Source organism: Pseudonaja textilis, chromosome 10 (genome assembly GCF_049901715.1).
Source record: "Pseudonaja textilis isolate UNSWEBS1 chromosome 10, rPseTex1.2, whole genome shotgun sequence".
NCBI classification, from domain to species: Eukaryota; Metazoa; Chordata; class Lepidosauria; order Squamata; family Elapidae; genus Pseudonaja; species Pseudonaja textilis.
In genome coordinates this window covers 19,529,706-19,551,941 of record NC_141999.1, presented here as the reverse complement: position 1 = coordinate 19,551,941, position 22,236 = coordinate 19,529,706, and the positions used below count along the sequence as shown (strand labels likewise).

At 45.0% G+C, this 22,236-nt stretch overlaps 1 protein-coding gene across 1 annotated transcript; it reads right to left on the bottom strand.

Annotated features, from left to right (window-relative positions):
• Positions 1-5,777: 5,777 nt before the first annotated feature.
• HAS1 (hyaluronan synthase 1) lies at positions 5,778-14,759 on the bottom strand. The gene is made up of 4 exons (XM_026718813.2): positions 14,064-14,759; positions 11,304-11,529; positions 10,276-10,408; positions 5,778-7,545 (listed from the first exon to the last, which is right to left on the bottom strand). The coding sequence occupies exons 1-4, from the start codon at positions 14,757-14,759 to the stop codon at positions 6,870-6,872; spliced, it is 1,731 nt and encodes a 576-aa protein (XP_026574598.2). The 3' UTR covers positions 5,778-6,869.
• Between the last annotated feature and the right edge of the window lie 7,477 nt (positions 14,760-22,236).

Below are 22,236 nucleotides of genomic sequence, written 5' to 3'. Positions count from 1 at the left end.
ATCTAGTTTAGTGAAAAGAAGGACTAGGGGAGACATGATAGCAGTGTTCCAACATTTGAGGGGCTGCCCCAAAGAAGAGGGAGTCAAGCTATTCTCCGAAGCAGGGGTCTCCAACCTTGGCAACTTTAAAACTTGTGGACTTCAACTCCCAGAATTCCTCAGCCAGCAAAGCTGGAATTCTGGGAATTGAAGTCCACAAGTCTTAAAGTTGGTGACCCCTGCTCCAAAGCACCTGAGGTCTGGACAAGAAATGAAACCATGGGTGGAAACTAATCCAGGAGAGAAGTAAGCTAGCACTAAGGAGAAATTTCCTAACGGTGAGAACAATTCACCAGTGGTACAACTTGCTTCTGAAAATGTGGGGCTGGGGAATTCTGGGAGTTGAAGTCCACGCATCTTAAATGTCACCAGGATTGGGAAACACGGTCAGAAGGGGGTGAGAGAGTTTGGCTCAGAGGGTGGGTTTCCATTTTCTCTGCTTCATCCACTGCTCCAGTCTGGTGCTGAGCTCAGCTGGGTGGGTCCTGTCTGCCTTTGGGTGTCGCTTCATTGGCCTCAGCGGGATGGTTTCCACTCCCTCAGCTTCCTCTTGCAATGCAGGCTATGTGTCTGCTCCAGTCATGGCGGCATCAGAAGCTGGAGACTGGCTGCTGATCACCCTCAAAGGCCTCCTTTGGGCTGTGCCTGGAGTGACTTGGTCACCGATTATGGCAGCTATTAATAGCTAAGGTCCAGCTGTGTGCACACACCCTATAGCTGGGGTGGTGGTGGTGGATATTGAGGTTTTGTGGCTATGGGAGTAATCCTTCTTCAGCTCAGTGCTTTGTGTCATGCTGAGTGTTGATGGCCAAGTGCCATGCCCTAAGTTCCCACTTTCCTAAACTTCCCATTTGGTTGTTATTAAAATTAGAATTATCTCTGCCACATGTTTAGACATGGACAGAATAGAACAAAATATACAGAATAAAATGGAATAGAATAGAATAGAAATTAGAATAGAATAGAATAGAAATTAGAATAGAATAGAATAGAAATTAGAATAGAATAGAAAATAGAATAGAATAGAAAATAGAATAGAGTAGAGAATAGAATAGAGAATAGAATAGAGAATAGAATAGAAATTAGATTAGATTAGAATAGAATAGAAATTAGAATAGAATAGAATAGAAATTAGAATAGAATAGAATATAGAAGAGAAGAGAATTCTTTATTGGCCAAGTGTGATTGGACATACAAGGAATTTGTCTTGGTACAAATGCTCTCAGTGTACATAAAAGAAAAGTTACATTCATCAAGATTCAAGAATCATAAGGTACAACACTTAATAAGAGTCACAGGGTACAATAAGCAATCAAATCATACTAAGAAACAGTCAAGATAGATCGTAAGGATACAAGCGACAAAGTTACAGTCATACAGTCACAAGTGGGAGGGGATGGGCGATAAGGAGTGATGAGAAGATTAATAGTAATAGCAGTGCAGACTTAATAAATAGTTGGACAGTGTTGGGGGAATTCGTTGTTTAGCAGAGTGATGGCATTCGGGAAAAAAACTGTCCTTGTGTCTAATTGTTCTGGAGTGCAGGGCTCTATAGCATCATTTTGAGGAGAGGAGTTGAAACAGTTTATGTCCGGGATGTGAGGGGTCTGTAGATATGTTCACATATGTTAGACATATAATATTTTAGATTTCATGCAGGTCGTTCTTGACTTACAACAGTTTGTTTCATGACCGTTTGAAGTTACAACGGCACGGAAAAAGGGACTTAGGACTGTTTTTCACACACTTATGATCGTGGCCACCTCCCCTTGGTCATGCGATCAAAATCAAGACGCTTGCCAGTTTGACTCGTATCGATGACAGTCGCATTGTCCTGGGGTTGTGACATCCCCCTTTTAATAACGTTCTGACAAGCGAAGTCAACGGGGAAGCAAAGATTCCCTTAATAACTGTGTTACTAACTTGACAACTGCAGTGGTTTGCCGTGGCAAGAAAGGACAAAAAATAAATTTAAAAAGGGCCAAAATCCACTTAACAACTGCCGGTCTGCAAAGCTGGAAAGTTTGGGGAACTCTGGACTAGATGCAGGTCTGGGTTCGCAGGGGTTCAGGAGAGCCCCTAAGATTCTGTGCAGTTCAGAGAAGACCCCAAATCCCACTTCTGGCTTCTTCTGTTCCATCTAATCTGATGAAATGAACCACTGTAAGTCGAGGACCCCTCCTCCTCCTCCTCCTAACACCCTTTCCCTTTTAAAGAGCAAATTCTCTTGTCTGCCTGAGTCATCTTGCTCTCCGTCCAAATCACATCTGATGATCATCTGCGGAAGGACACAATCTACACTTCCTTTCTTCAGTCAGCTCTTTCTCCTTGCAGGTTCGTCTTTGAGGACAGATAATTTCCCGTATACAAGTTGTGGCTTTTGGCTTCCAAACCCTGACTCAGCGGCTGCCCAGATCACTCAAGCCAGATGTTTTCTAGCAACTGAAGGAAATGTTTCCACACTAGGCGGACCGAAGGAAGACGGCAGCGTCATCCTGCCTGCCTTGTCTGCGTCTTGCAGAAGGGAGGATGGAGTGAGCCGACTCGTTCTGTGCGTCGATGTCTCAGATCTATGCCAAGGGTTGAATAATCCCCTTTCTCCTATGGGGAAATGGGGTTGGGGGCAGGGGGGAATGAGGAGGAGACGGGTAGGGGGATAAATGTAAGGCAGACTCACGAAGAAGGGAACTGTCTTCATCGAGGCTAGTTTCATTGAGTTCTATTTATTAAACTTCCCTGGAGGTTTTAAAGAAGAGATTGGAGAACCATGTCTTTGAAACGGTGCCTTTACGGCTAGTCCAACACCCTGCACAGGAAGGAAACCCTAGACAAATGATGGCAAACCTTTTTGTTGTGGTATGCCGGCATCCACAATGCAATGCATCCCGCCCCCCTGCACATGCGCATGCAACACCCCCGCCCCGCCCCACCCCCTTACCTGCACTGCACAGGTGAGCGCCTCCTAGCTATTTTTTGGCCCATTTGAGGCCGTTTTTGCCCTCCTGAGGCTCGCAGGAAGCCTCTGCAGCCTCGGAGCCTTTGGAGAAGAAGACTTCCTCTTCTTTGTGGTTATTGGAAGACTGCTATCATGTCACCTCTCTTCCTTCTTTTCATCTGTCCCTTCTCTTCATTTGTCCCGAGCGGTGGTAGAAGAGCAATCTTAGATATGTCTGAATGAGACTTTCTGAGCCAATTTCAGTTGGCCTTTTCGTCATGCTAAAGCTGCTTTGGTAGAGACCATGACATCGGCTAGTACCTATATGAAGTGCCTATATGTAGGGTGGCTCAGTGGATAAGATGCTGAGCTTGTTGATCAGAAAGGTCTGTAGTTTGGCGGTTCGAATCCCTAGCACCGCATAACGGAGCAAGTTTCCGTTACTTGTCCCAGCTTCTGCCAACCTAGAAGTTCAAAAGCCTGTAAAAAATGTAAGTAGAAAAATAGGGACCACTTTGGTGGGAAGGTAACAGTGTTCGGTGCACCTTCGGCATTTAGTCATGCCGGCCACATGACCATGGAGACGTCTTCAGACAGCGCTGGCTCTTCGGCTTTGTAACAGAGATGAGCACTGCCCCCTAGAGCCGGGAATGACTAGCATGCATGTGCGAGGGGAATCTTTACCTTTTATATGAATTGCCAGGGACCACTATCCAGTTCTCTCTGCCCATCTGATTCATTGAGTGGATATATGCTCCAGGTCCAATCAATTAAAATAATGTCATCTTGCGGGACCCAGGAAGTGTGTCTACTGCCCTCCAAAATGAACTTCCGCAAGATAATTGGGTGGGTCCCATCCTTACGTCATTCAGAAAACTCTTGAAAACCTGATTGTTCTCCCAAGTTTTTGGGGAATGGGGTAATTTGTGGTACCTTGTTTTGCCTTGTTTTATTTTGATTTGACCTCTACTGTTTTGGCTTTGGTACTTTCTAGTTCTGGTCAATTGTATTTTATGTGATAGATGGAGGATGGATGGATGGACGCAGTGGTGGGATTCATTATTATTTTTTACTACCAGTTCTGTGGGCCTGGCTTGGTGGGTGTGACAGCAGGATGCTGTAAAATCTCCAGACAGAGGTGGTATTTGCCGATTTCCCGAACTACTCAAAATTTCTGCAACTGGTTCTCCAGAGCTGGTCATTTGCTGAATACCACCTCTGGCTGGCTGGCTGGCTGGCTATGATGGAGATTGATAGCAAGGCTTGGCTAGTTTCCTAAAGAGAACCTCGCAGCTTCCATTACCACCAACTATGGTATCTTTATCATTTAGGACAGTATGTCTCAATCTTGCTCACATTAAGATATGTGGACTTCAACTCCCAGAATTCCCCAGCCAAGCTGGCTGGAGAATTCTGGGAGTTGAAGTCCATAGGTCTTAAAAATGGCCGAGTTTGAGAAACACTGATCTACTAAAGAGATTTCGGAGATGGGACTCACTGAATGTAGATTTTTCCACAAGACAGTGACCTAATGATCTTTCCGGACTTATTTTTCAACCACTGCTAAAGCGGGTGATAATTTATCTCCCAGGGTTATATTTACATTCGGCTGCTATCAGAATTCGCTCAGAACTTCAGGCCATGGTTCCATTAAAGCAAGTAGTCCACAACCTACCCACCAGAATTCCTGTCCAATTGTTCAGCGAGTGATGCCTGATTTTACAACCATTTTTGCCACACATGTTAAGTGAATCGTGGCAGTTGTTAAGCGAACCATGTGGTCATTAAGCAAATCTGGCTTCCCTCCTTGACTTTGCTTGTTAGAAGCCGGTGGGGAAGATCACAAATGATGCTCATGCGATTCCCCCTCCCCTCAGGGTCACTGCAATCATCGTAAATACATGTCAGACTGTGCCTTGTTATCTCCTTGAAGTTGGTAATTACTTATCCTGGTCCGTTGTGGAAATTTCTTCATTGTAGTTTGTTTTAGGTTTTTATTTCACCTCTATCTGCTCATTAAGTTTGGACTGTATTGCTTTCTTTTGAAGACTATTTTTGAGTAAGTTTTATCTCCAACTGAGAATTATTGAACAGTGGGGCCAAGTTGGAGGCATTAAAGGACATTTATTTACGGTTTGGATTTTGTTACGTTTGTGTTACACTCCGAGTCATCACAGTGAGCAACTGGAATTGTAGGTAGTCCTTGACGTACAGCCATGGTTGAGCCCAACATTTTTGTGGCTAAATGAGACGGTTGGGAATTTTGACCCATTTTACGACCTTTCTTGCCACCGTTAAGTGAATCACTGCAATACTTACACCTGTAAAATGGTTGTTAAGGGAATCTGGCTTCCCCATTTTGACTTCCCTTGTCAGAAGGTCACAAAAGGGACACTGCAACCATCATAAATATGAGTCAGTTGTCAAGGGGCTGAATTTTGATCACATGACCATGGGGAAGCTGAAATGGTCGTAAGTGTGAAAAATGGTCTTAAGTCACATTTTTCAATGCCGTTGTAACTACGAACAGTCACTAAATGAATGATTGGAACTCAAGGGCTACCTGTATATACTTAGTAGTAGTCCAGGTACAGGTACTTAATATATTCTGCGTTTTATTGTATATTCTGTATATTCTGCGTTTTATAGTATAACAGACGCATTCAACCAGCTGCTGGTTCAAAACATTTGCCTGACCTGAGGGAAAAAATATATTAGGATAAAACACCAGGAAAGGGATTTTATAAAATAAATAGTGTTTTATTTTTACATTGCTTATAAAACTTTTTTTTTACATCATCATTCAACGTTTAAAAAAAAATTAAATAGCCCTCCTTTTCATTATTAAAATATGGCAAATAAATAACTTCAGATCCTTCTTTTTCCTGTAAGAAAGATGTCCCTCAAATTCCACCCAGACAATATTGTGGCCAAAATAAAAATAAAAAATAGAGGTAGCGGGCGCGAATTTTGACCCACCCATCAGCTATCTTTCCAGGAGGAAAAAGAATCAAGGAAGGCAGAATTTTCCATCTTCGGTCACACAATGGTAAATGTTTGTATTCCTTTTGTTACTGAGTCTTCACAAAGCCTAACACAAATTATTATCATTTTCCTTTTTGCAAAAAAAGAAGAAGCCACAAACGATTGTTTTAAAATTATATAGCATCCGTAGATGCAAAAAAAAAATATTGATCTTAGCTTCTAATAAAGCGAGGATTTTCCCCTCACCGCTTCCCCGTTTTTCTCAGCAAAATCTTCACTCCTGCAAAACTTCAGGAGAACTTCAATGATGAGCGATGGATGCAGCATTTCCCACCTTCGCCTTCGGTGGCTGTGGCACAGCATTTCAGTGCAAATTTAACAAGTTTCCTGTGCAGTCCACACCCTCGTGTGGTGGCATCACCCAGTGGCTCCATCCGAGAGGTGGTTGCGAGTCAAAAAGTACCCTGGGTACAGAAGTACCCCTGGCATGAGAGCATTTAGCAGTAAATAAATAAATTTCGGATCGGAAAACGTTCCTCAGGACAGGAGAACAGAGAGCAGAAGCAAGTTCCCCGTCTCACGTTTTGCTGGATAAAATAAATATCCTCCCTGAGAAACATACACACACGTACACAAACACACAGACAACCCACCCCTCACAGCCTCCTGTACCGTCATCTGGCTCCACCTTGGATTCGCAAAGAGAACCAAGGAGTCTAAACTTCAGCCTGAACAAGACACACCTTGAGTTGAACCAACCCAAGAGAGGGGAAGAACTGGCTTTTAGTCCCCCTTGAATTAGATACTCTTGAGTTCTGATGCTGGAGATCCTTCGGTTAAGCTGCTCCGTACTGCTACAGATTTGAGATGAGGAATCTAGGATTCTGGAGATCTTCGCTCTCTTTCGTCCTCATACCTCCAAGCTGTAGAAGTCCATTCGCTTCCGGCAACACTTCCGAATCCATACCCAGTAAAGCATGACCATGAAAGTCCAATAGCCCAAGTAGATGGCCAAGCCAGTGAGCAAGTACAAGATCTCTGCTTGTTTGGCTTCCGTTGTCCAGTCAGCCAAGGCCTCTTGGTAGATGGTGTAGATCAGGCCTCCCAACAGAAGAAGACCCCAGATGGAAACAGGTAGCAGAGGCATATAGTTGCCCACCATTTTCTTCCGGCCGGAAGTGCCCCAGCTGCTCTTGTTCATTGTCAAGATGGCAAAATACTTGGCCGGAAGTAGACCTCCCATGTAGAGGACGGCATAAAGGGACATGAAGAGCATGACCGGGTTGCTTCTCAGCCAGCACGCGTAAAGGGCCTTCACACAGGCCACCAGCTGGACGCAAAGCAAGACCCACAGCACATCCCACAGGTTCCCCCCGTAGAAGAGCCGCAGGACGGTGGCCGTGACGAAGAAAGGGAAGATGCCGGAGACCACCGACTCGTACGTCATCCAGAGGTGATGCCGGTGCCACCAGAGGGCGTTGTAGAGCCATTCCCGGAAGTAGGACTTGGTCCAACGGGTCTGTTGAGCCAGCCAACGTAGGAATAAGGACGGGGTCTCTGAGTAGCAGCGGGAACGAGCTGTGTACCTGGCACAAGGAAAGGAGGCAAAGATTTAACACAGGAGGAAGAAGACACAACATGATTTGTTTATTTTACTTAGTTTAGGTTAGTTTGTCAAGCATGTATGAGAAAACAAGTATAAGCATGAACATAACATATAAACATATAGGCATAAACTTGTATAAGTATATGCATAATAAATGAGTACGAATAAATGAGAATAGTAGAAGATGGATGGTAGGCAGGCCGGTGTGCAGGCACGCTGGTGTGCGGACACGGTGGACAGAGAAGAGTTCTCCACTCCTCTACTCGTTGCAGAATACCTTATGCCACCAGACTCGAAATTCTAGACGTACAAAACTTAGAATTACGCCACCTTCGGTCCGATCTAAGTATAGTATATAAAATCATGCATTGCAATGTCCTACCAGTCAATGAATACTTCAGCTCCAGCCATAACAATACAAGAGCACACAATAGATACAAACTCAAGGTGAACCGCACCAAACTTGATTATAGGAAATACGACATCAGCAACAGAGTGGTCAATGTCTGGAATACTCTACCTGACTCTGTGGTTTCTTCCCCAAACCCCCAAAACTTTAACCTTAGACTGTTTACTATTGACCTCACCCCTTTCCTAAGAGGTCTGTAGGGGGCGTGCATAAGCACACCAATGTGCCTACCGCCTGTATCCTCTTGTTTCTTTTATTTTTCTTATATGTATCCATGTATTCACAACTATGTTTTTACTTATACCTATTATCTTGTAAGCAATTGACAAACCAAATAAAATAAATAAAGTTTAAGGTTAAGGTTTTGGGGGTTTGAGGATGTAACAACAGAGTCAGGGAGTGAGTTCCAGGCACTGACCGCTCTGTTGCTGAAGTCCTATTTTCTGCAACCGAGTTTGGAGCGGTTTACTTTTGTCTCCATTATGACTCATTATGGTCTTGAGTACTTCCTGCACTGGACCTTTCCTGATCATGGCTACACTAGATAAGTAGGGAACTCAATTCCTGATCATGGCTACACTGAATATGTAAGGAACTAATAGAAGGGTTGGGTTGACATGAGAGTACTTGAGGGGCAGTCATGGAGAAGAAGGGTTGACTCTAAAGCACCAAAGGACAGGACAAGAAATAATGGGTGGAAGCTCATTCCAGAGAGATCTAATCTGGATCTAGGGAGAAATTTCCGGACAGTGAGAACAGTTAGGTAGATTTGGGGATGCTTCTCTCCTGGAGGTTTTCAAGAAAACATCGGACATCCGTTAGTCTGGATGGTATAGGGCAGTGATGGCAAACCTTTTCGGTACTGAGCACCGAAAAGATCACGCGGAAACGCTGCATGTGTGCACACTCTTGTCAGGGCCACGCTCTGGCAAAGCCAAACTTCTGGATTCTAGTGTGTATGTGCACCTGACAATCAGCTGGCCAGCGCACATGCGCAGGCTGGTTTTCAGCATTGCCGCACACACGAAGGACAGCTGATCATCGCACGCGCATGCGGACCAGAAACCCAGAAGACAAACAGGCTAGGCCTCACGTGCCAGGCGACATGGCTTCGCGTGCCACTTTAGGCATGCATGCCATAGGTTTGCCACAGGTGTAGGGTCTCCCGTCTTTAGCAGTGGGGTTGGACTAGAAGAACTTCCAAGGTCTCTTCCAGCCCTATGTCTCTAATGAAAACCTCGTCCAAAATACCTGCTATGGGAACTGGAGGACAACACGGTGAAGTTTGGTACAAGAAATCCATCTCATTCCTACAGTTTCCTATCTGCAAAGTAGACTTGTGGACTTCAATTCCAGAATTCCCCACCCAGGGGAATCCTGGCTGGGGAATACTGGGAATTGAAGTCCACAAGTCTTAAAGTTGCCAAGTTTGGAGATCCCCGTTCTACCTCACGAGGTTATCATTGTAAGAAAACGAGAGAAAGGCCACGAAAACCTTATCTTCTGTCTGTATTTGTATGCAACATACTCAACTAGGTGGAAAGGGGTTGGAAGATCTGCGGTTTAAGATGTTATGGAAATCAAGTTTTTCTCTCTGCAAACTGAACAGCCCCCTTTTCATATTGCGTTCATAAGAAGAGTGTCTTGATTTGGACAAAGCATCTCATATAAAAGCAGAAATTAAGTTTATTATCTGAAATTGATCATATTGTTTGAACATAGCAATTCACGAACCAATCCGGGGATACCAAAAATTATTGTGTGGGTGTTAAGTGCACAGCAGAAATCTAAGTAATTCAAGATGAACCAATTTGATTTCCCAACACAAAACCTTAATAGGAATAATGTTTGGGCAAAGATTTATTAAGTCAGCTCCATACCAAAACTGGAAAAGGTAAGAAGAGCCTGAATTCAGCTTGTAGCTTGAAGGGCTGCTATCAGTGTCAGTTAAAAAGTCAAAGCTTCAACAAAATCACAAGATTCCTTAAGGTTCTTTAAGGGCTCTCTGTGTGCTAAACAATAATCCTATAAGTCAATATTTCTCAACCTGGGCAAGTTTAAGAGGGCCTTCTAAGAGTTGAAGTCCACTCCTCTTAAACTGTCCAGGTTGAAAAAATTCTGCTGTTAAGTCAAGAAGCCATATCTGGAGGACTTCCTAAATGAAGTGTTGAAATGGGAAGTCCTACTTGCAAAAAATAAATAAATAAATAAATAGCACTCTAAAAGAACTACTTCAACAGACTTCGCACATTTCCTTCCACCGCGTGGTTCCTATTCCATAAGATACCCAGATCTCCTTACTTGGTGGCGTAGCCAATGCTCAACATCCTATTGGTGAGGTGTCTGTCATCCCCAAAGGTGCAGTGTGTTCCAAGAAACTTCTGATTGTACCAGGATTCCAGAAACTGCTGTAGGAGGTCATTCCGATATAGGCCTGATTGAACCAATGAAAAAAGAAGGGGTAAGATTTAAAAGAAAAAAATGCAGTGGATCGTGGAAATGCATTAATCTTTCCAGGAGCGTTTCATGAGAAAGGACTTAGACCAGGTGGTATTCAGCAGATTCTGACCGGTTCTGGAGAACTGGCAAGTACCACCTCTGACTGGCCCCGCCCCTATCTATTCTCTGCCTCCTGAGTCCCAGCTGATTGGCTGGGTCTTCTTTGGTTGCCCTGCACAGGAGAACGGAGCTGGAAAGCAGGTTAGTGCGATGGGGAGGGAATGGGGATTTTGCAGTATCCTTCTCCTGCCACGCCTACCTATCCATGCCACAGGCACCAAGCTACACCCACAAAACCGGTAGTAAATTTTTTTCGATCCTACCACTGAGACACACATACATGAAACTTCCGCTTCAGTTTACATCTCCAAGCTTCTTATTAATTGCTAGATTCCCTCCCCACCCCACTAACCTGCTTTCCAGCTCTGTTCTCCTGTGCAAGGCAACTAAAGAAGACCCAGCCAATCAGCAGAGAATAGATGGAGGCAGGGCCAGTCAGAGGTCGTACTTGCCATTATTTGCACTGGAGTTAAAAGCCATCTACATTTGATCTTCAACTTCAGTTCTTGCATAGAGAGTGATAAACATCTCTCTGCTTTACAGAACAAATTATATTCTTATTCTTAGTGGCCAAATCTATACTACCAAGTCAACAATGGAAATTTTTTAGACAACTTAACAGTTGAGAAACAGCATTCAAAAATACGGTCCAAACCTACAACTTGAAAAAAGCTGAAGATAAAATTCAAATCCTAAATGCGCAGAGGGCCAAATCGCAATCTGATCAAATCTCGAATGCTTATAGGCGTAGTTTATGGTGGAAACCTTACCTAAAGGACCACTGATACAGGAGACACAGTTGAAGTAGGACTGGCAGGCCCGCTCAATGTTGAAAGCCATCCAGTAGCGCAGGCTGCTCATGAAGCTGATGTAGGAGTCGGAAAGGTTGAGTATCCTCACATCGCCACCAACGGCCCCGTAGCGTTCGTTGGACTCCAGCACCTTCACCAGTTCTACTGTTGCTTCTGGTTCCAACTTGGTGTCAGAGTCACATACCTGGTGGGAGAAGCCAAGAGTTTAGTCTAAAGACCACCCCTTTCGACTGGTCAGGAAGACCTGAACTGCTGGAACCTAGAGCCTTGGTCCAGAAGAATTGTCCACCTTGGACCTCTTCTTTCCAAGCACAGCTGACATGGCACACAGATGTACATACATGGACAAGCCAAAGACCACAACAAGATCAGAGGAATACATGGATCGTACTGGTCTGTGAGAAGAACCTTGGGAGTTAGGAGGAAAAATTATAGCTTAGACAATGGAGTTCTCTGGAAAGTAAAGGGTGGTTTCCATAGGAAGTCAAAGCTAAGAGTATTAATACTACTTTTATTGTTAAAGTGAGATATAGAATCTTGCAAGTCTTTCCTTATCTCCTGTCTTCGCTTTCCACAGAATTAGACCCCTTCTGAGACCTTTTCTATAAACTCACTTCTGCTTTGGACTCAGATGTCTTTTATCAAACCGTTGCCTTGGCCAGGAGGGTCTCCAAACACGGCAGCTTTAAAGACTTGTGGACTTCAATGCCCAGAATTCCTCTGCCAGCCATGTTGGCTGGGAAATTCTGGGAGTTGAAGTCCACACGTCTTAAAATCCCAAAGTTTGGAGATGCCTAGTCTTCCTCCTAACTTCCAAGCTGACTGTCAGAACCAGTTTCATTTGCAGCAGCTATGATGCCATGGAAGTGCCCAGTCTAGTAAACAACGAAATGCAACCTATCTCATGTATAACAGTCACTGATTGACTTAAAAAGATAAGAGTTTACTTCCTCAGTTGCCCACTCGGTGGAATGGGAATGAAAGCTATCTAACCTTGGAACTGAAGCATATGCAGATGAGGAAATGCATGGTTTGTTTTCTGGAAAATCAAGATTACAGGGTTAGCCATAAAGGGGCTGAAGAGATTAAAAAGGAAGACGCCCTATGGAGAGTAATTCATGAAGCATTTTATTTGCAGGGAGATCAGTCAAGGTCAATGTGGTTTTACCACGCTAAATTTTGTTGGGAGCATTTTAGCTGCCAACTTTAATGGCTGGACATGGTTGCAAATTGCGGGGCTGCCAGAGCTGAGATCATTATCATGCTAGAATCTGGAATCCTAGACATTGTAATCAATGAAATGATTAAAAAAAAAATCCTAGCCCAACAACAAGCAGAGGGAAGATACGCAATTTTCAAGACCAATAAACAACTAGGTGGTTAGCTGCTTGGATGAAGAATAATGGTTAGGGCCAATTTCCTCAACCATGTACCTTCCAGATGTGCCAAACTATTAATGCCAACATGCCCAGACATGATCAGATGCTAAAGGTGAATTTTCCAGGACATTTGGAAGAGACTAAGTTAAAGAATGTTAGGATAAGATGTTGATCTGGAATTCAAATCTCTACTTAGCTCTGAAGGCCAATGTATGTTTTAGGATGAGTCACCATCGTCAACCTTCCAGAAAAGATAAAACTGACCGGGAATAGACTGTATTATACTCCAAGAAAGTCCTCACAGGGAAGGTGAGATAAATACCATAGTGGAATAGAATAGAATAGAATAGAATAGAATAGAATAGAATAGAATAGAATAGAATAGAATAGAACAGAATAACAGGGTTGGAAGGGACCTTGGAGGTCTTCTAGTCCAACTCACTGCTCAGGCAGGAAACTATACCATTTTCAGACAAATGGCTGTCCAATCTCTTTAAAACCTCCAGTGTTGGGGAATCCACAACTGCTGGAGGCAAGTTGTTCCACTGATTAATGGTTCTCATTGTCAGGAAATTCCTCCTTAGTTCTAGGTTGGTTCTCTCCTTGAGTAGTTTCCACCCACTGCTTCTTGTCCTGCCTTTAGCTCCTTTGGAGAATAGAATACTCTCTCTCTTCTTTATGATAGCCCCTCAGATATTGGAACACTACTATTATGTCACCCCTACATTTTCTTTTCATTAAATTAGACGTACAACCATACTTCATATGTTTTAGCCTCCAGTTCTCTACCACCGTCTATGGCAGAGGTCTCCAAACTTGGCAACTTTAAGACTTGCGGACTTCAGCTCCCAGGATTGTTCTCCCAGAGTTGAAGTCCACAAGTCTTAAAGTTGCCAAGTTTGGAGACCCCCGGTCTATGGTATCAAAAGCCACAGAGAGATCTCAGCCCAGAAAAGGACACTTCCTGTTTAACAAAATAAGAGAATTGGAAGGGACCTTAGAGGCCTTCTAGTCCAACCCCCTACTTAGGCAGGAGACTCTTTTCTATCTCACTCAAATGGTTGTCCTGTCTCTTCTTAAAAACTCCCAGTGTTGGAGCATCCACAACTTCTAGAGGCAAGTTGTCCCACTGATCAATTGTTCTAACTGTCAGGAAATGTCTCCTTAATTCTAAGTTGCTTCTCTCCTTGATGAGTTTCCACCCGTTGCTTCTTGTCCTGCCCGCAGGTGCTTTGGAGATTAGCTTGACTCCCTCACCTTTGGGGCAGCCCCTGAGATATTGGAACCCTGCTATCATGTCACCCTCCCCATGTTCTATAAAAGAATAAGAAGTTGGTACCTGAACATAGTCCACGGAATTCCCGAGGGCCTTGAAAGCCGTGTACATGACTTCTCGCTTCCCACCCCATTTTTGCATGATGCAGACACACCTCTTGGTGCGGATCAGTTCTTCCACCACCAGTTGGCCGGGATCTTCCATATCAATCTCGGTATAGTGAGAGGGCTCATCCCCAGTCTGGTAACCGCTGTCCCCTATCTCCGTATCCAACTGAGGTTGATGGTGGTAGTTGTTCTCCCAGATGAAAGTGCCCACGTCTTCTCCAGCAAAGACTTCTCGGAACATATCCATCATGTACCTGTCCTCGTTGCTGTTCCCGTCCACCACCATGATGATCCGGAGTTTCTCTGGGGGGTACAGGGTTGACTTGACCGACTGAAGGCACTCGCGGAGGTAGGCTGGGTCCTCTTGATAAGCAGAGATGGTGAGGGCCACGGATTTGGTGTAGCTGCACGACAGCGAGTCCCTCCGCATCCTCTTGTGCTCCAGGAAGGCAAAGAAGCTTTGGATGATGAGGTGGAAGGTGAGGAAGGCTCCGTAGAGACCGAAGGCCATGATGTGGTATTGGTCAGAGACCAGTTGGATGCCCGTAATGTAAGCCCATGCCAGCACTAATAATATGAGCAAGGCAAACCCAATGGTGACGACTCGACGTCCCGTCGAGACAAAAAATTTGGTGGCTTTGGAAACATCCATCCCTAGAAAAGAAGGAAAAAAAGAAGGGAGGTGAGTAATCTCCATTTTTTTTTATCATCATCTTTTAATCACCCCATAATCCCCTGTGGGGTGGAGTGTGGGCAACTGAATGGAGCTAGCAGAGTGTTTAGTGGCCAGATGCCTTTCCTGTCACTGATGCGGAAGTTTTTCTTTTCAGCTGATATATTCACATTGTGCCCAGGGAGAGAGAAATATCTGCCTTTACCTAGGATCGAAGTCACAGCCTCCTGATTGTGAGGTGAGAGCTCCACTTCTAGGCCACCCCACCACTCTGTAACCTCAGTTTTTAATGATACAAATGTAATATTTATTGATGGGAACAGACCCAAGGTGCTGTCTCACAAGGACATGAAAGAATACAATCCTCAACTTATATCTTAATAAATTGCTGGCCAAGGGATACAGAGACATTTTGCCATGTGGTTGAATTTAACTATGCATGGGATCACACACACACACCCCCGCTCCCAATATTAAACCATAAATCATGTCTCACAAACACATATGGCCAACTTCATAAAGGGTAATTTAGGGCTTCTAGGTGCTCAGTAAGAAAGGATTTTTCGAAATGACCATCAGAGCATTAGTATTTCATATATTATTATTAACACGCTCTCATGTTAAGAAGTTCTACTACCCCTCCCCACCTGAAAAGAAATCTGTTCCAAATGCAAAACACAAGAGAGGAGAGGAATTCCAGTTCCAGTTTTAGTTTCACAGCAGCAAGCAGCTATAGTACCGAACAGTTGAGCTAAGCCACACCCAGACTCCTTGCTGTCTCCTTCTTGCTCACACAGCAAATACTGTTTCAGTTTCCAAACAGCCCTCAACTCTCTCACACACTGACAGGATGCTAGCCAGATGAACACTGATAGATGCTGGTAGGCAGAGGCAGAATTTCTTTTTCCTTATTTTCCTCCCCCCAAAACTAAGCCCGACCACACAGTTCCATAGCGAAGCATGGGTATTGAGCTAGTCCATACATAAATCACGATTTATGGTTCTAACACGGTTGTACATGAGACCACCCTAGCCTCTTTCAACCCTGATTAGAAGAAGCTCTGACTTTATATGCGTACAAAACCCTCCGTGACTGAACTGGCTATTTAGAACATGGTGGAATTAGGCCAACTGAAGCTCAACCATCCAACTACCGAGCGACTTGCAATTATCCTTCCTGTTGACCCAGGAGGAGAGGGGCCCATTGAGATTTTCTATTAGGCAAAAAGGGGGTTGAGATGCTCCCCCCCCCCCCCAGGCTGGGTGGGTTCCCCTTTTCCAGGCTGCGCCCACCTCAAGCATCTCTAAGCTAATTTCCTGGCACAGTCTCAGAACAAAGCTGTTAAAAATATATATATTTACAGAGCCAAGAAAAGGGTGTTTCTCCAAATCAGAGCCATTGGCAGCAATGGGTCACTGAATAAATAAACAGCGAAGTTATTGGGATGGTACTTGTGTTATTACCACTTGAATGTACACGTGTGTGTTCTTTCTTACTTAACCCTTCCTGAGACAGTATCAAAATCTCCTTTTTCCCCCATGTTCGCAGACAACTCTTGTCTTGGGCAGCACCTAGGTGAGTACCAAAGACTAAAAAAGCAAACTAAACACGGTTAAATAGTTTATCATGGTTTCTTGGTTTTTGGGGGCAGAGATGATGGATGGATTTTCTGCCTCTGGTGGAAAATCAGACATCCAGCCCTTGCTTATCAATGGAGACCGAATGGAGCAAGTGGCTAGTTTTAAGTTTCTGGGTGTTACCCTAAAAGAGGACCTGACCTGGGGTACTCACATTGCAGCCCTGGTCAAAAGGGCCCAGCAGAGCATTTTAACATACTGCACCTGTGTATGGTTTGCCAATCGCACAGTGCCAGATAGGACAGCACTCCAGAGGGTTAATGTCATTGCCCAGAGGGTCATTGGTTGCCCTCTCCCCTCTTTGGAAGAGCTTTATAGCTCCCGCTGCCTTAAGAAAGTTCAAAACATTCTCTAAGATCCATCTCATCCTGGGAACCCTTTTTTAAAACTATTACCATCTGGCAGATGGTACGGGATAATAAAAGCAAGGACAAATAGGCTGAAAAACAGCTTCTATCCCAGGGCAGTAACAGTTGAATTCTGCTATATAGTGCAGTATTGGTGTGGTGTTGGAGGTTTTCAGTTCAGTGTGTGAAGGGTGAAGGATGCGTGTTTGTGTTTATTTTCATGGTCATGATGTGCACTGAAGATGGTGTTTGATTTCGTTGTACGAGGTGCAATGACAATAAACTAAACTAACCTAAATAAACTAAAAACAAAATCGGTTAGTCTCCAGCAGGTAGAAAGGTAGAATGGTAGAATTCTTTATTGGCCAAGTGTGATTGGGCACACAAGGAATTTGTCTTTGGTGCAAATGCTCTCAGCATACACAAAAGGAAAGATACATTCATCAAGAGTCAAGAATCATAAGGAGTAACAGACAGAATGACTTTAGAAACAAGTGACTTACAAGCCCAACCTTTCCGTTGCTTAGCAAGAAAGTTATCAAGTTTTCTCCCCATTTTATGGCCTTTCTCCCACCGTTGTTAAGTGAATCATTGCAGGGGTAAGTCAGTAACATGGTGGCTGAGTGAACCCGGCTCCCCGTTGACTTGGCTTCTCAGAAGGTTGAAAAAAGATGACCACATGATCCATGGGGCACTGGGACCATCATAAATATGAACCAATTGCCAAGTGTGTGAAAAGTGATCCATTGTAACTTTCAACAATCACGAAACAAATGGTTGTAAGTCAAGGACCACCTGTGACCCCCCCAAAAGTTGTGAGCTGGCCTTCGACATGGCAGCACTCCTAGACTAGGTAGTGGGAACAGAGACGGTCTTTGGAAGACGACCGACCAGGTAGGAGCAGAAATCCAAAAATGACGTCAATCAGCACGGACAATCAACAGACTATCTTATCTTGTGGGATTTACTTCTGAGCAGAGTAGGAATCACCATGAGAACTAAACCCTGAGATCCTGGAAGAGTTTCATCTTGTTTTACTTAATTTGTATCCTGCCTTTTATTCTTGTAAATAACTCAAGATAGCCGACATATCTGTTCCACCTACTGTTTTTTCCCCACAACAACCATCCAGTGAGGTGAGTTGGGCTAAGAGAGGATGACTGAGCCAAGGTTCACCCAGCCAGATTTTATGGCTAAGAAGGGACTAGAACTCACAGTCTCCTGGTGGTTGGCCCAGTCATCCAACCAGCTTTCATGCCTAACATGAATCTAGAACTCACAGTCTCCTGGTGGTTGGCCCAGTCATCCAACCAGCTTTCATGCCTAACATGAATCTAGAACTCACAGTCTCCTGGTGGTTGGCCCAGTCATCCAACCAGCTTTCATGCCTAACATGAATCTAGAACTCACAGTCTCCTGGTGGTTGGACTAGTCATCCAATCAGCTTTCGTGCCTAACGTGGATCTAGAACTCACAGTGTCCTGGTGGTTGGCTCAGTCATCCAAGCAGCGTTTGTGCCTAACGCGGAACTAGAACTCACCATCTCCAGTGATTGGCCCAAAGTCCCCCAGGCAGCTTTCATGCCTAAGATGGGACTAGAACTCACCATCTCCCACTTTGTATCCTAATGCCTTAACCCCTAAACCAAACTGGCTCTCAAGCCTTCTATGAGGTTCTTGAAGGCAGAGTTCCACTCTTTGTTTGACATTCTTGACCCAAGGCTCAACTTCTATTGCCAAACCACCACAAGCACTTACGACATCATCAAGGGTTAGTGGGAAGCACACATGACCAACTGTGCACCAATGCTTTTCTACAGGAGGGGCGGTGCCCAGAACTTTAAGGAGGCCGTGGTCCGCCCTCTTCTTAAGAAGCCATCGCTGGACTCCACCCGGTTGGATAATTTCCAACCTGTCTCCAATCTTCCCTTTTGGGGGAAGGTTGTTGAGAAGGTGGTCGCGCAGCAGCTCCAGAAGTTTCTGGATGAAAGGGATTATCTCGACCCCTGCCAGTCAGGATTCAGGCCTGGATTTGGGACAGAAACAGCATTGGTTGCACTTTTGGATGATCTCTGGTGGGAGTGGGATGGGGGAAGTGCATCCATCTTTGCTCTACTTGACCTCTCGGTGGCTTTTGATACCATTGACCATGGGATTCTTTTCTGGGATGGCTTCAGGGGATGGGAATGGGAGGCCTTGTGGTGCCTTGGTTCACTTCCTTCCTCTACGACCACTCTCAGTCAGTGTTGATAGGAGGGGAGAGACCCAACCCTCACCCACCGCTTTACGGGGTTCCGCAAGGCTCGGTATTCTCTCCGCTCCTGTTCAACATTTATATGAAGCCGCTGGGTGAGATCATCCATCACCATGGACTGAGGTATCACCAATAGGCTGATGATACTCAGCTGTACGTCCCATGGTGAGTTAAGTGTTGCTGTGTCCTCCCCCTCTGGCAATGCCTGGAGGCTGTTAGGGGCTGGATGGGGAGCAACGGGTTGAAACTAAACCCACGCAAGATCGAGTGGCTCTGGGTCTGGGGTTCGTTGGTTCACAGAAAATTACCCCCTTTAGTCTTGGATGGGGTGGCACTACCCCAAACAGACCCTGTGCGTAATCTGGGGGTTCTCCTGGACTCACGACTCCTGTTCAAAGAGCAGGTGGGGGTTGTGGCCAGGAGGGCGTTTGCGCAACTGCATTAATACTCTCCCGAAAGGCACCGAAGACCTGGTTTTGCCAGCGGGCCCGTGGAACCCAGAGATGGGTTGGAACCCATCAAATGGCTAGTGTGACCCGCTGTTGTTGGGGTGTGGGGGGGTGAGAGTTGGTTCCCCCCCAATTTTGTTATATTGTACTTTACTAATTAATTTTATTCTTTTTGTTAGTTCTTATTGTTTTTATTTTTATTTTTATTTTTATATAATTTTACATTGTGTAAGCCGCCTTGAGTCGCCATGGGCGAAGAGGCGGCAATATAAATTAAATAAATAAAAATAATAAATAAATGCGCGTGTTTGGGCCGTCATGTGAACAAACATACGTGGAGGAGACGAGAGCGCTGAATTTGTGTTGTTATGGGAGAATTCCATGGCAACATGCCTTGGGCAGCATTGTTGCTAAATCGGGCAAAATTGTAAACCGAGCCAAAGAGGAACAGCGATCTACACTAAACCTGGTAGCCGTGTCCGAGCCATAGTCTCTCGCTCTCCCGCTTGCAAGATAAGAGATCCGCTATCCTGCTTTCGGGAGGGTTGACTTATCAGATAGCGGAGCTTGTAGCTCCCCTTTTCACCTCTCTTATAGCAATAGCGCTTAAGATTTCTATACCGCTTTACGGTGCTTTTACAGCCCTCTCTAAGCGGTTTACAGAGTCAGCCTACGGCCCCCCCAACAATCTCGGTCCACATTTTACTCACCTCAGAAGGACAGAAGGCTGAGTCAACCTTGAACTGGTCAGGATCGCACTGCTGGCAGTCAGCAGGATTAGTCAGCAATACTGCACTCTAACCACTGCGCCACCACGGCTCTCATCATAGCAATGGCACTTAGGCTTATATACCGCTTTATATTAAAACCTCTAAGCGGTTTTACAGAGTCAGCCTATTGCCCCTCCCAAATTTACCCACCTCAGAAGGATGGCAGGCAGAGTCAACCTTGAATGCTCTTGTTGATGTACCCCCCCTCTCCCCAGTCTACAGCTTTAATAAGACCCAGTTTGGTGTAGTAGTTAAAGGCACAGGGCTAGGAATTAGGAGCCTGTGACTTCAAGTCCCACCTTAGGCCCAAAGCCAGCTGGATGACTTTGAGCCAGCCCCTTCCTCTCAGCCCTGGAAAGGAGGCAATGGCAAGCCACTTCTGAAAAACATTGGCAAGGAAACTGCAGGAATTTGTTCAGGTAATTTCCAGGAATCAAAATCGACTGGAAGTTTTACGATAACACAGAATCTCACCCCCTGCCCCACCCCCATAGTTATATGCCGCTTTCATGACCGGTATATCTCCCAGGCTCAATAGATTATATGCAGATGACCAGGGACCAAGCAGATGGAGAGGGACCACACACTCAGTCTCCTACCCCAACACAAGCCATCCTCAAAGTCCCTATTTTCCCAACTCTGGCAAGTTGAAGACCGTGTGAACTTCAACTCCCAGAATTCCCCAGCTGGCATTTTCAAGGGGTCAGGGTTGAGAAAAAACAACTCTTAAATTAAAAGAATATTGATGTAGCAGAAATGGGGCAAGGAAGATAGCAAAGCTGCAGCTCCTGAGATGTGGCTGAATTACAGCTTCCACCTGTCCCAGCCAGCAGAGAGCTAAGGAGAAGAGAACCTAGGGCGGTTCAGTTTAGAAAGATTTAAAAGTAAAATAATAATTTATTAATAAACATGTATGACACCCAACTCTGAATGAGGGGCTCATAGCAATCAAACAAAGAAACGATCATGAAATCTGGGTCTCCTGCTTGGGCAGGGGTGGGGTTGGACTAGATGACCTGCAAGGTCCCTTCCAACTCGGTCCTTCTGTTCTGTTCTGAATAAAAGACTCCCCAAGCCAAATCAACGAAAATAAGCAATAAAGATGGGAAATGTGAGAGATCCAGGAGACAAACTCCCTCTCCCACCCCCACTTGCCAGAGGCCTGGATGAAGAGCCTATTAAAAATAAAATCAATTTTCCTATCTGAGATCTAGGCCAGTGGGGTCTGTGAAACGTTTTTTGCAGCCTACTTGAGAACCGATCTTCAAGTTTCATTCCCAACGGCTGGCCCACAAGTAAGATCCAAACCAAAGATGTGGCAATCTATATAAAATTCACAGGTGGGAACCAGCAAAGGCGACACTAAATCTCGTGGGACTCTTCGCTCGCCTGGCCAACCCCGATCAGAATTGGGAGCCTTTGGTTTCAGCAATGCCAAGCTTGGCCAGACAACACACACACACAACCCATTCATTTCTGCTTATATCCCCCCAACCTTTTTTACTTTTTCTTTGTGGTACCAACCAAGAGTTTGGGTTCTTCTTCTTCTTCCTCGGGCTGACGATAGCCTCAGGGTCCATTGTTAAAAAGCAGCGTGCCTAACCTTCACCTGCCTAGTCTGGGTCTGCTAGAAACGTTTGCATGAGTGAGTGATCACCCAGCCACCTATTCTTCTTTTGCTCGCGGATTAAGGAATCCAGACTCGTGGAGAGAGACACCCAATCCCGTCATTTTTGTTCAGCTCATCCATCAAGCAAGAACTTTCCCCGTACTGAAGGAGGAACCGAACTCCCGCCTCCCCAATACACACACACACACACACATACACACGTGTAAATGAATCCCGGTTGAATAACCTTCCCCCAAGCATCCTTAAGCCTCTCTAGGCAGATTGAGGGAGGAGGGGAAAAAAAAGAAAGATTTGAGATGCCGACGCTTCGTCTTTTCAGCTTCAACTTGGACTTAATATATATTTTATCTAAAGAGAGGCGATTCAGGG